Source organism: Phoca vitulina, unplaced genomic scaffold (genome assembly GCF_004348235.1).
Source record: "Phoca vitulina isolate PV1807 unplaced genomic scaffold, GSC_HSeal_1.0 scaffold2, whole genome shotgun sequence".
NCBI classification, from domain to species: Eukaryota; Metazoa; Chordata; class Mammalia; order Carnivora; family Phocidae; genus Phoca; species Phoca vitulina.
Genome location: NW_022589705.1, coordinates 73,078,724 through 73,092,401, shown reverse-complemented (window position 1 = coordinate 73,092,401; position 13,678 = coordinate 73,078,724). Strand labels below are relative to the sequence as shown.

General features: G+C 57.9%; 1 protein-coding gene across 3 annotated transcripts in view; it reads right to left on the bottom strand.

Annotated features, from left to right (window-relative positions):
* GRIK3 (glutamate ionotropic receptor kainate type subunit 3) overlaps positions 1-13,678 on the bottom strand; it is a 221,768-nt gene that overhangs the window by 34,954 nt on the left and 173,136 nt on the right. For all 3 annotated transcript variants that reach the window (XM_032387647.1, XM_032387639.1, XM_032387657.1), the window contains exon 10: positions 8,722-8,925. In XM_032387647.1, coding sequence (XP_032243538.1) covers positions 8,722-8,925 — 204 coding nt within the window. The remainder of the gene's footprint in view (positions 1-8,721; positions 8,926-13,678) is intronic.

The following is a 13,678-nucleotide window of genomic DNA, read 5'->3' as shown; positions in this document are numbered from 1 at the left end:
AGCAGATGGGTCACCTCTTAACACCTGTGATTCACACGCTGGCTTCCTGAGCAGTGGCTACCACTGCCTGCCAGTGAGGAAGGATGCCCGCGCCCCTCCCTGGCCTGGGAGAGCTGCTGAGCCTCTCTCCTTCAGGAAGGAAGCACGGGTCTTCCCTGCTTCAGGGCCCCAGGGGCCCCAGGATGGACACACCACAGCTCCATCTCTGATCACTTGTTCCTTTCCCCACCTCTCGGGGCCCCGAAGGTGGCATCAGCCCAGACAGGCCCTGCCCAGCAAGTTGCTGGGGGCAGTGAGCCCCCTCTCCCTCCACATGCTGCGAAGTCCTAGGGACCTGCTCCCATAGCGCCCCCCCAACCCCTGCTGCGCTGCTCCTCAGTGTCCTTATCACAACTCAATTCTTATTTGTAAGTCACTGCTTAATACCTCGCTCCTCTGCTGGTGTATAAGTTCCAGGAGGGCAGGGACTGAACTGGATCGCACACTGATGTGTCCAAAGGGTGAGCACAAAGCCCGGACCAAAGAAGGGGCTCAGTAAAGTTCTTTTGCAAGACTAAGCAATAAAGTACCCCCAAGGGTCATGACCAGCCCTTACCACAGCCTAAGGGGGCTGAGCTCTGGCCTCCATTTCCCTGCTCAGCAACCCCATTCTCCCTGAAGTCACGTGACCCATGCCAGTCTGCCCAGGTGCTGCCCTCCCCTCCCCCCCCACCTGTCTCTCACCAGCCTTCCTCCAGAGTTAGGTCTCTGCTCCCTGTACCCTGGCCTTTGATGGGCCCCTACTTCTGGCCTGTTCGCTGGAAGCCCTCACCTGTGCTCATGGCCCTCCTCAGGTAGGTCCTAGTGACGTCTTCAGCTCCACAACCTCCCCGGTCATCACCCCGAGCTGCCTGGCCACCCCGGGGAGGGTCCACCCTTTGGGTTCATCTGTCCCCCGCCCCCAGCCTGTCCTGCTCCATCGAGGACTCTGCCCCACCCCAGGTGAGCTCCCAGCAGGCCTAGCTTGCAAGTGCCCTGGCCCAGGCTTGGGGAGGGGGCCAGAGGTGGGGGCTGGGGCAGAGCCTTCCCTGGCCTTGGAAACAGGGGTCGGGACCAATGCATACAGACCAGAGTCCAGGTCTGTTTCCTGGTTGGGAGAAAATGGGACACAGTGGGGTGGTGGTGGCATGTCTGAGACCAGATATTCCTGTCACATCTGCTGGGAGACCATAGTGCATGGGCGCACTGGCCATGTAGGGAGACATCTTCCCAAGTCTGTGTCCTCCTTCACTTACGCACATGCACCAGCTGCCGCTGCACGTCAGAGAGCCAGAAATGACCCAGGCCCCCTCCTTGGGTTCCCCTGCCTGCTGCTGGCCACGGGACAGGGAAGGCATTTCAGGAGCTACTCCCACCTCTCCCAAGTCTCTAGCACCTTCCTCCAGGGTTTCCTGGGATGGACCAGTGGCCATCCCCCACTGGTTGCTGAGCCAAGGGCTCCAGTCCAAGCACTGGTCTGCAAGCCTTTACCTGGACACACTACTCTCACAGGACACGTACCCAGGCTGAAGGGTCACACGGGTTCATCCATCCCTGCTACTGTCTGCTTCCTCCACTAGAATGTGAGGCCCGCAGGCTCGGGGAAGGGTTCCTGCCTATTTTGTTCACTGCCTTATCCTCAGTGCTGGCATGGGGCTTACCTTAATACATTTAATGAACAAAAGAATAGCTCGATCAAAGGGAACACTGGATGGATCCACCTTCGGAGGTTTAGGAAAGGTCACCCGGTAAGCACTTCCCTAGACCTGCCACACTGCGGTTCTCACGGGGTACACTGAGTCACAGTAGTACCTGCGGATGTCCCACCAAACAGCTGCCACGCTTCATCAGCACCGTGGCCACGAACAGCCTGGGAAAACCCCTATATATCTCAAGAGATAAGGCCAGGTGCTAGGAAATGCCTGTGTAGACCGAGGGGTCAGGACGTACCCATGCTTCACACATGGGCCCCCTGAGCTGCCAGACACCTGACAGTGAGGAATGAAGTCTGTGCCTTTCCCAGGCCTGTGAGAAGGGTCTGATTCCCGAGGGCCAGCAAAGGCACAGCAGGGTGGGCGTCCCCTGCTTTGTGGCACACGATGAGGGATGCACCGCACCTCCATTCCCACCTCTAAAGGAAGCCCCCTTCCCCACGCCCTGCGTGATCACCAGGCAGGGGTCCACCCAGGGCCCGGCCCAGCGCTGCGGGCCTCCTGATGAGGGTGGAGACACGGCACCCTCAGCGCCCCACCCAGGCAGGTACCCCAGCCGTGCCCCGGATAGCTCTTCCTCGGTTTCTCTTCCTCATTCTCCAGTCTCAGCTCAAGAGTCACTCTGGCCTGGAAGCCCACATCATTTCTCCTCGTCCTACACTTCCCAAGTTCCCCACACTCCTCTGTGGCGCTGACTGAAGTTTTAATAGAAGTTAGCTTGGCTGATTCGTTGTTTGTTCCCATGAGTGGGGGCGGGGCCTAGGGCTACGGACGGCCACCTTGGCTGCTCCCATCTCTCTAGTCGCTGCCCCGGGTCTGGCACATCGTGGGGGCCTGGTTCAGACCCCTGCCCTCAAGCACCAGGTCGGGTGCTCTGGCTCTGACCGTCCTCATGTAGGCGCAAGCTGACACTCCCCTCCCACCTGCCCGGCCCGCTGTGGGCACCGCGGCAGGGTGCCCATTGGTTCCCAGGCCTGCCGCGCCAAACCCAGATATGCATGGAAGTCAGGAGCCCGTGGATAAACCTGTCCCCCCTCCTCCCCTCATCCGAGACACACTTTCCAAATTTTTTCTAGGGTGAGGGCTCAGGGACTGGTCACACTCAGTGCAGACGGGCTCACAAATGAGTCCTCGTATTGGCTTTCTGCAGCCCCGCTCCGTGTCCCTGCCCCTCACTCGCTCCCTGGCACCACACCCCCAAACTAGGTGGTGGCACCTAAGCCTCTGCCTCAGGCTCTGCTGTCCGGGAGCCAGGCTGAGACTGTTCCATAAAGTTCTGTGGAACGAATGAAGGAGTAGGTGACCCTCAGCCAGGGGTCATTGTGTTCCTCTCGCTCCCTCTGACCTTCGTCTCCCTCCAAACCCCCTTCACCCTAGAAGCTCCATTGTACCTGTGCCTTGACCGCTCTGGCCCCTGGCTGTCTGGCCCCCAACCTCCAGCCAGGCTTCTTCCAGGTCTTTCCCAGGTTGGGCTCTGCTGGCTGGGTCGTGGCAGCTAACAGTTCCTCGGTGAATCTCAGTGTGGCCCGGGTCTTTCCCGCAGCCCTGGCCTGCTTCCCTGCTCCTTCTCAGGCAGCTCCTGAGCTTCCCCGGAGCTCCTCGGTCATGGCCCTGGCAACCCGGTTGCCCTACCACGAGTCCACCTTTGCATGCCCTTGGGAAATCCTCTGCCCTCAACTGCCCTGTCCCACCCAGGCCTCTACCTGCCCTGGGTGGGCTCCCAGCATGCCTTGCTTCAAAGGACCCTGGCCAGCCTGAAGGAGGTGGTCTGCCAGAGCCTTTCCTGGCCACACAAACAGGGGCTTGGGGTTCCTCCTGCCACGAATGCATGGAGGCCAGAACTAAGATCTGGTTACCGGTTGAATGACAGGGGACACAGTGCTCGATAGCCTTGACACCTGACCCTCCGCTTGCACAGGATGGGAAACTCAATGGTTAGGGCCCCATAGCTGTGCCTCTGGGGAAGATGTGTGAGTCCTGGGCTCACTCACACACCCTTCATTCACCAACGCCTGCACCGTGTGCCCGGCCCACGCCCAGAGCGGTTCCGCAGGCGCTCGCTGTCTGGAAGAAGGGTCGGGCGGGGGAAATGGGCACCTGGAGCCGTGCCATTCTCTCTGCTCGGCACTCAACACGACGAGGAGGCAGAGGGGATGTCCGGGCCGTGCCAAGTCTCTCACAAGGGAAGGGATGACATGCCGCGGCTACCCGCGACCGCTCCTCGTCTCCATCCTGTTCTATCCCCCATCTTGGTCTGGGCCCATCCACGAGCCAGCGAATCCTCCTCACCTGCTCTAAGTGAGGTATGAAAACTGAGAGAAAGGAGAACTAATGGCTTCCTGTGACCTGGGGGGCATTTATGCATTAGCTTAAAGCCCGGCTCCTGCTTTGTCTCTGCCTAACCCACCCCCTCTGATTCCAGGGCTTAGGAGAGGCAGCCAGGACCGGATTCCTGGGTCGCAGAGAATAAAATTTGCAGGAAGCCAGGCCAGGAGCACTCAGGAAACCCAAGCTGGGGCTGGCCCTGCCGCTCGCGCCAACACGTGGACGCTGTTTACGCCTCTCCTTTGACCTCCCTGCCTGCTACGTGTGACCCTGTGCCCTTGCCTCTCCAGGAGCCTCTCCTCCTTCGGCCTCTGTCACCCATGCTCTCCTGGTTCTCCTCCTTCCTCTCTGGCCTTGGTAGCTCCGGCGTCTTGTGGAGTCCTCTTTCTCCTCTCTCCTTAGGCTTCCTTGTCGTTCGGGTCCTCCCCAGGTTCCCATCTCTCCTCTGCCCAGCAGTCCCACCTCTGACTGCCTCCCAAGGTCCCCGCACGAGGTTGTGCTGATGCCTCTCACATCTCCACCTCCTGCCCCGCTCTCTCCTCTGACTGCCCAGCCATATAGCCAGCCACCTCCTGGCACCTCAATCCCAGCATGATCTCCATACCTCCCCCACCTCCTCGATTTGGCCAGGAGGCTCTTTATTTGGGGATGACATGGTCATCTGTCCAGCTGGAATTTCATACCTGTCCTGGTGCAAAAATTCTCCCTTTCCCTCACCTCCTTCATGCAACCATCACCGATCTTTTCAATTCTACCTTCTCGTCTCCATCCCGAGCCATCTCCCCCCCCTCCTTCCCCACTGCAGCACTCCCTTCTTTCTCTCCACCATGCTCTCCTTCACCCAGGCCCCAGCGATGGCCTCCAGACCGGCTCCAGTTTAGCCCAGAAGCACAGTGATTTTCCTCCACGTGATTCTCATGTCACTCCCTTCCAGCTGTGGCCCCCCCAGCTCTCAGGATGAAAACCAAATGCCTCCATTTAGCACCCAAGGCTCTTCAAGAACGTCTCTTGCCCCCTTCTCCAGCAGCAGCCTCTCTTCTTGGATTCAGACTCTCCACACTCTGAAAGCTCTGCCATCACCCGCTCCCCAGCCCCTAGCACGGTCCTGGACATCGGGTGCCAGGACAGAAGCTCTGGATGGCAGGTGTCAGGAAAGGCCGATGCCCCCAAGTTAAGTAAGGGGCTGATGCCTTGCAGTGTGCCTCCATTCTCTGTGAGTCTGAGTCAGTTTCCTGAGGCTCCTATTTGGATTCAGAGGGGCGAGGTTGAGATCCCGGGTCACTGTGGCCCACCAGGATGACCGTGGCTGAGGGACCAGCTCTGCCCCTGCCACCGCGTTCATCCACGTGTGTACTTTAGACAGCAGGGCTGTCCCTGGAGGGAAGGCTAAGGGGCAGCTCCCAGGTGCTGCCCATTTACGGAGCGCCAGGCACGCTGCTAAGCTCTCCGGGCCGTATCTCATTAAATTGTCCTACAAACCCTGGGAAGAAGGCTTTTTTTTTTCTTAATTACTCCCATCTCATAGATGTGGAAAGAGAGGCCAGAGAGATTGAGTATGTGCTAGACCTGGAATCTGAAGTCATCTCTATTGGATTCCAGAGTCATTAAAACACCTGGGAGTAATTTAAGGCATGGACGTGGGCAGAAGAACTTCAAGAGAAGGGAAATGAGAGAGAACAGACAGTAAAGCTGGAGAGAGCAACAGTAAAGCTGGAGAGAGCAACAGTCTGGGAGAGCCAGGCTGACGGATGGAGACATCACTGCTCTGTCCGATCCGTCTGTTGCTCGCGCCGTTGGAAGAGGCAGTGGGGTGAGGGGGGCAAGAGGAGTGTGTCCGCAGGAGGGGGTCGCACCCTGCGCCTGCCCCATCTTCTTCCATAAGCCTGGCTCCCTGGAAGGCCATGTGGCATGGGACAGAGGTGAACAGAGTGTCCGAGAAGGACTTCTTAAGTCCTGCTGGTCAGAGGTTCCACCCAGGGCCTCCAAATGGGCCCAGGGGGCAGATTCTTGCAAAGGCAGGCATTCATCATTTTTACGTCTGCGTCCAGATCCCTAATAAGGAAGTAATAATATTGCCAAGCCTTTACCACGCTACCTATGAGCTAGCGAGAAGACTAATTATCTGACGACACTAATAAATGGTTATGATGTTATTAAAAATGGCACCAAGCTAGGATTAATAGGCTCATCAATTGTAGGGAATCGGGTTTAACAAGGTCCCCTGCATGTCCCGTCAGGGCCCGTGCCTTGATGGATACGGCGCCGCATGGAGGCCGCAGATGAGGCCGCCTCCCCTCTTTTCCCCAGTGGAGGGTCAGCTTAGAGAGGCCTTAGAGAGGCTGGGTTTTTCTGATCTGCCCCCTTGTGAATGCTCTTCAAAGCTCTGGACGCTGGAGATGCCGTGGCTGCCAGGACTGGCACCAGCCCTGCTCACTTCCACAGGTGGCCCCGGCGCTCCTCCTCCCCCTCCCCAGCCCAGCCTGCCTCTGCAGAGGACACCCACTGGGGCCCCGCGTTCCAGAGCCCCCGCACCAAGCTGCCGTGGGGAGCCGAGAAATGGAGAGGCCTCTGGGGCCTGCTGACTAATTTCCATAATAATTATAGTTATTACTAATAATGGGGACAACACCACTCCCTTCCCTTTACACTGGATTCCACACTCTGAGAGTGCTTCCCCACCAGCTGTCTCCTCCCAGCCGCTCAACATGCTGGGAAGAACGCAGGGCAGGTATTCATGCTGGGAAGAACGCAGGGCAGGTATTCCGTATTCGTATTCTCGCTGTTGGGTTAGAAACTAGGAGCTCAGGGACTTAAGGGGACTTCCTGAAGCCCCCTCCTCGGCCTTGAAGGAGTAACCGTATGATACAAATAAAAATAAGAAGATCAACTACTGACCTGGTGCAGATAACCTAATGCACGGTTGTGAACTTAGCCCTCACAGCCTATGGGGCTGGCTCAGTTACTGCCATTCCCGTTCTACAGATAAGGAAACAGAGACATCGGGAGGCCGAGAAACTTGTCCAGGGCCGCACAGCTAGGCAATGGCGGAGTGGGAATGAAGCCCAGCCCAAGTTCGTGCTGGTGACCATGAGCCTCTCCCACCAGCCCTCCACGGGAGCCTGAGTTCCGGGGGGCCTAGGAAATGAAGGCTCTGCTTGAGCCTTCCCGCCGCTCCCTCCCCTCCAAGGCTCCAGGGTCCCTGTAGGGCAGCTCCCCACCTCGGTAACAATCCCTGTGGCTGGTACTTTCCATGCCAAGATCTACACAGCTACAAGCCTACCTCTGCCCTGCCTCCTGGGGTCAAGAGGGCTCTTTGCAGGGGTTGGAGCACGGGGCTTCCGAAAGCAGAGAGCTTCCAAAGGCTCCGCTGCTTTGAACTCCAGCTCCAGCATTTACGAGCCGTGGGTCCTCACCTCTCTCTGCCTCAGTTTCCTCATCTGTAAAATGGGTGGTAGGAACAGGCCCTACCTCACGGGGTCGTTGTGAGGATAACTGAGAGGAGGGGAACATAAGGGGTCTAGCACGGATCAGGTCCTCGCGTTCGTTAGCAGGTCTTTGCTAACAGATGCCTCTGGAAAGCTGAGGGCCCTGGGCTGGAAGGCAGGAAACGTTTTCTCCGTGCCACCGAGCCTGCGCAAATGGCTCCTCCTTTCATTCCTGCAACAACTGCAGCAGCTCTGGTGGTTGTCACTTACTCCTATTTTAGAAGTGAAGAAACTGAGACTTGGGCAGGTTGATGAACATACCCGGTCGCACACCTACTAAGTGCTAACTTGTGGGGCCTGAGCCTCAGCTCCGGCGGACTGCATCTGGGCATCTGACAAGCCTTCGTCTTACTGAGGGCCTCGCCGTGGGCCGCGCCCCACACCTAGTACTTCCATCCAGGGTCACAGTAATCCTCTGAGGAAGGAGGGAATGACGCCCATCCCACAGATGAGGAAATCACTTAGAGGGGTTCCCCTGGCAGGCCCCTGTTCACACAGCTGGTGAGTGGGATACCGGCACTCAAACCCAGGGCCCCTGCCTGCCCCCTGCTGTGGTGACCCCACACCATGGCTTGTCTTCCTCCCAGGGTCCCACAAACCCCAGGCCCCTCCCACCAGCTGCCCGTTCTTCCTAAAGCCCCACCTGTCTGCTTCCCTGTCCTCTCCCCACTCAGGCACAGTACGTCCCAGCTGACCCTTGCTTGTCCCCTCACCAAGCCCTCAGCTCCCTGCACCACCAGTCTCCCCACTGGGCCCAAAGTTACTCAAGGCAGGGACAGATCTAACTCTGTGCCCTAGAGTTTGGTGAAGGGTTTGTGCTGGCACCTTGCCCACGTGGCTGGGGCATCCTTTGGTTGCTCCTAAAAGAGCAAGAAGCAGTGAGGAGCTGAGGGAGTCCTCCAGAGTGAGCTCACCAAAGACACCAGTGGGAAAGGCTCAGTCAGAAGGGGCGGGGGTGGGGGGAGTGCATGTGTGCTTGTGTGGAGGGCAGTGTCTGAAGGCTGGGGAGCATGAGCAAGGCAGGACCCAGGGAGCTGGGTCCTTCCCAACGTCACAACCTTTGTCTCCATCTCCCCTGCCCCCAGGGTCCCCACCTGCTGGGATGCCCCACCCTAACATGCACTGGACTTGGCCAAACCTCCCAGGGGTTCCCCAGGCCCTGGGGCTCCCTTCCCGCTTACATGGTCGATGAGCTCCTTGATCATGCCGTTCCACTGGCCCTTGTCGTCCTGTGCCCCATACTTGCCGTCCTCCACCAGCCGGATCTCGTAGGAGAAGCCTAGGATGTGGGCCAGCTCCTTGAGCAGGTCGATGCAGTAGCCCTCAAAGCGGTCATTCCCAAAGAGGGTCCTGTCAGACTTCCGGAACATGACGAAGGGCTCTTCCTGCAGGGAGAGATGGGAAAGGGGCTGACAAAGGCAGCATGGGTTGGGAGAGAGCTTGGGCTGGAACCTCTGCTCGTCTGTACCTTCTAGTGGCCCCCGGCCCAAGGCCGGGGCTCGGTAGATATTTACTAATGAACTGTCCGATGGTCAGAGCTAGTAAGGGGTGGAACAGGCATCTGGACTCAAAACGATCGGATTTGAATCCCATGCCCTCTGCTGCACCATCAGTGCAAGGCCAGCAGTTCTCAAAGTGTGGTCCCCAACCAGCAGCCCCAGCAACACCCAGCAACTTGTGAGAAACATACGCTCTCTGGCCCCACCCGGACCACTGGGCCAGAAACTCCGGGGTGGAGCCCAGCAATCTGTTTTAAGAAGCCCTCCAAGGGAGGGGCGCCCCAGTGGCTCAGTCGGTTGAGCATCTGACTCTTGATTTCGGCTCAGGTCATGATCTCAGGGTCGTGGGATCGGGCCCCCGTTGGGCTCCACACTCAATGGGGAGTCTTCTTGGGATTCTCCCTTTCCTTCTGCCCCTCCCCTCACTCACAATCACACTCACTCTCTCTCAAATTAATATATAAATCTTAAAAAAAAAAAAAGAAGAATCCCTCCAGGGGATTCTGATGTCTGCTCATGTGTGAGCACCCCGCTGCACAAGACCCTCCATCCAGTATCCTCCCTGACTTCTCCCCGATACCTTTCTCTCCTTCCGAGGATCTCAGTCCCCAGCACGAGGATGTGCTAGGTGAGTGAGGGCTGATATGAGAGCCTGCACTCGTATGTGGACCCGGGAGGCACTAATAAGTCAGCAATTGCCGAGTGCCTGTGGAGGGCCTAGCATGCAGCCCAGCAAGGGCATGCTCGACAGACCCGGATGTCACCCTGCGTGGGGAGGGACCAACAGTCCCGCTTTACAGATGCAGAGAGTGAACTCACAAGGACGCGTGACTGGCGTGAGCTCACCCTGCTGGCAAGGAGAGCCCCTGAACTCAGGCGGGTGTAGCCCCGCAGTGCAAGTTCTTAACCCCCTCACAGTGCCAGAGGTCCCGAGCCCCAGGGTGCCTCTCCCTGATGGGCACGGGGTCCTCAGCAGGTAGCTCTCGGTAGCCAGAGCACAGGTCCCTCTGTCCCACCTCAGGCTCCCTCCCTGACAGGCAATGGGGAGCCAGCGAGCGGCTGGGAAGAGGGCACACCTCGGCCTGGTTTCTCATTTAGAAACAAGCCCCTCGCCGCCCTGCGGAGAACCGGGGGCAGAGGCAGGACAGACAGTGGTCCAGTCTGAGGTCTATGGGATGAGAACTGTGGGCTCTGCTGTGGTAAAATCCAGGCCCACAGCAGGGGCCCAAAGTGCAGGTCGACGCACAAGTCCGTGTTTCCCCGGGGTCCACCCACCCAGCCTGACTGACAAGTCCCCGTCCCCGGGCTGTGGTGGACGAGCCACCCCTGAGCCAACTCAGTGTTTCCTGAGCTCCTACTATGCACCGGACACCGATTCAGGCTCTCTCACAGGCTGCTTGATTCAGGCCTCACAGGCCTGCAGGACAGGGGACATTACCCCCATGCCACAGATGAGGAAACATGCTCAGAGAGGGTCAGTAAGTCGCTCTAGGTCACACAGGAGTTGAACTGCAGTCTGATAGAGTCCAGCTCCACTGCTTCCTGCCCATAGCTGCCGGCCTCTTCCCGGGCCTTTACCTTCCCCAAAGCCACCTTGGCAGCCGCCCCTGCCACGTCAGAATGCCTCAGGTCCTCAGGGGATCGGTGATAAGCAGTAGCTGACAGAGGGCACGGGTACTGGGAATCCCACGTGCACATGCCCACGAGAAGGGCACACACCCAATTATGGAGGCGTCTCATCATCTGTCAACCAGTGTGGCTATTCCTTTGACACTGTGGGCCCCTGGGGCCCCTGGGGCAGACTGAGCCATGGAAGGCCTTGGAAAACACCTCCATTGGAAGTCCTTGGGAGCAGAAACCCACCAGCAGCCTCTTGCTGGGCTCCCGCTGTGGCAGGTGGGCTCGATTCTCTGGCCCTGGTCCCCCAGTACTGCCACCTTTCAAAATCCCACCCCACCCCAGGACTCATTTACTCTAGATTTTCAACAATCCTTTGGGATGCTTCACAGCAAGGACGGGGGCGTGTGTGAACCCCCAAGGGGTTCCTGCCTCTCCAGGGATTCTGAGAAAATCACCTCTCAGTCTTATTGGGTAGAACACTGGGGCCTCTGGCTGGAGTCCATGCTGAATCTCCATGCCTCCCATCCCCACCCTGCAACCAAGTAGGCAGCTCACAGGGTTGGCGAGAAGAGCCCAGGTAGGGCCGGGGAAGGTGTGGGGGACTACCTGGAGGGAAGGGGGCTGTGGTTGGAACACACACTGCCATCGTGCAAATCCATCTCTGAGAAGGTGCTGCCCCGAACCCTGGCATGGGGCCCAGTGAACAGGGCCTGGGGGCAGGAGCTTCAGTCTTCCCAACCCCCATCCTCTTGGTCTGATATTCTTGTGCAGTGAACAAAGTATACCACTGTCCCTGTTGGCCCTGATATGAGCTCAGGGAAAGACCTGGAGAGAAAGTACTAGCTCTCCCAGGGCAGTCACCAACCACACACAGATTCCTGGACAAAATCTACCTCCTTCTGTAAAATGGGGAGAATCCTAGAACCCACCAGACAGGGTTGCTGTGAGGAGTAAATGAGTCCATCTATGAAAAGCACTTACAACAGAGCCTGGCAAATGTAAGTCGCCAATATGATTGATTGATTGATTTTTATTAATATCGTTACCTTCTTTCTGTGTGCCGGCTAGCCCGTGACTGCAGTGCCCTTTCCAGCCTAGAGACCATGTCCAAGGTCACCAAAGGTTAAAAACCACAGCTGGCGGCAGAAAACCTTTAGGGAAAGGGCCCTGAGATAGCTCACTTCCTGACCCTCCCTCCACGCCCCTCCCTGGGCCTATTCTCTAAAATTAGCACTTCATTTGTGAAGCCACCACAGCCCCAGAATCTATACATCTCCATATAAATACGCTGCCTTCGGAGCAGCTGTAAAATGCCATTAATTTCAGGAAGTGCTTTGCGGATGGCATACATATTTAACAGCCAAAGCCCAGAGCATTAAAATGGTGCTCGCCTTAGTAATGTGTCTCTAGACCTGCAACATTTCCTAGGGGGTAATTCTGAACTCCGCCAACTACTTATTCATGGACTATTTCACAATTTATTACTGGAAATGTCCAGACAGCCAATTCACAAGCTCTCTCGGCTGCTAATCGATTGCTCAGTGAAGGTGCCCTCAATTTCATAACTTCACGCTCTCCTATTGCTCTGGGAGAACAGCTGTAGGAGCGGGGTAATATTTCTCTTCAACAAGTCACAGGAAACAGGGGTCCAGAAAAATAACCTTTTCCGACTTTTCGTGGCCAGCTCTCTCAGTCTGCTCTCTCTCTGATCACTCACACCAACGTGAGAGCCGGGCCTTGTGCTAAGCTTCTCCCGGTGGCCGGACCTGTGGGGTTGGAAAGGGGTCTTGGGCAGAAGGATCCAAGGGTGAGCTGCCCGCTATCTGCATTCCCAAGCCCCCTCTGACACACGCAGCGCCGACACACGTCCACAAAAGCACACACGTGTATGCACAAAGCCACCGGCGCTGAAGTACCACATTCTCGGTGTTGTCAGCCCAGCCCTGCTCGGCCACAGGGGCGAAGGCCCTGCACCCAGGACCTTGGCTTCCGCCTGTTAGAACCAGGACAGAGCACTGGGAGTCCTGCCCACCCCGGAGGTGGGGCCGAGGGTGGTCCCTGGCCTGGGATGGTCCTCCCAGCCCACACCCTGGCCTTCTTTTGCTTCTCTGCCTCTCCTGTTGCCCCGTGCTAGGGGTCCTGCCTGGCCGTTGAGTCTTAGGTGGTCACAACGCACACACGACACAAATACACCCATCGGTGTGTCTCCGGACACCCGCGTGTGGCTGGGCCAGTCCCGCACCCACACACGTACCCGCACGCATGTCAACACTGCTGCTTTCTTCAGAGCCCGAAGAACTCGAAACCTTCAAAGGCAGGGCCCCCAGGAGTGAGGCAGGTGTGTTTTCTCGGTGTGTGAGCTGAGGTTGGAGTGGATGAATTTTTCATGAGCCCATGGAAGAGCAGAGCCCGAACAGAAGCTGGGGCCGGGCGGAGAGGGGACAGGCTTCCAGGCTCTCGACCTCAGGCATGGGGAAGGCCATCTGCAGCTCTGAGGGGCCAGGGTGAGTGGAGTTAGGGCTCCGTCCATCTGTGTGTCCAGGGTAAGGGATCCTTTGCTCCTAACTCCAGGGTTCGGGATAGGGGAGGAGAGGAGGCAGGTTTAGGGCAGCCCAGGGGGAGCTGCAGCCCTCTGTCATGCCCAGATTCCAGGGAAAAGAGCAGAAACCCCTCTGATTAGGGGTCCAGCCCTATTCTCTGGGGGCAAAGCAGTTGGATGTTCCTGAGCTGGGCTTTGTACCTGCCTGTCACTCAAAGTGCCGTTGCCCAGACAACACACTTGCAGGCAGGCTGGGCCCCCAGTGCACTCAGCGGGACGTGCTGGCCCTGCTTTCACGCTGCCAAGCGCTGGGGCTGGGTTTTTAGCCAGAGCAGCTGGGGCTGGGCCACTCTCCACAACTGGTACGTCTATCCCAAAGAGCCCCAGCCTGAGAACAGCCCGCCCCTCCCCGGGCTCTGAGACCGGCGGACCACACTGAGATGTTCAGGAGCATCTGGACCAGCTTGAGGTTTTCGGGAA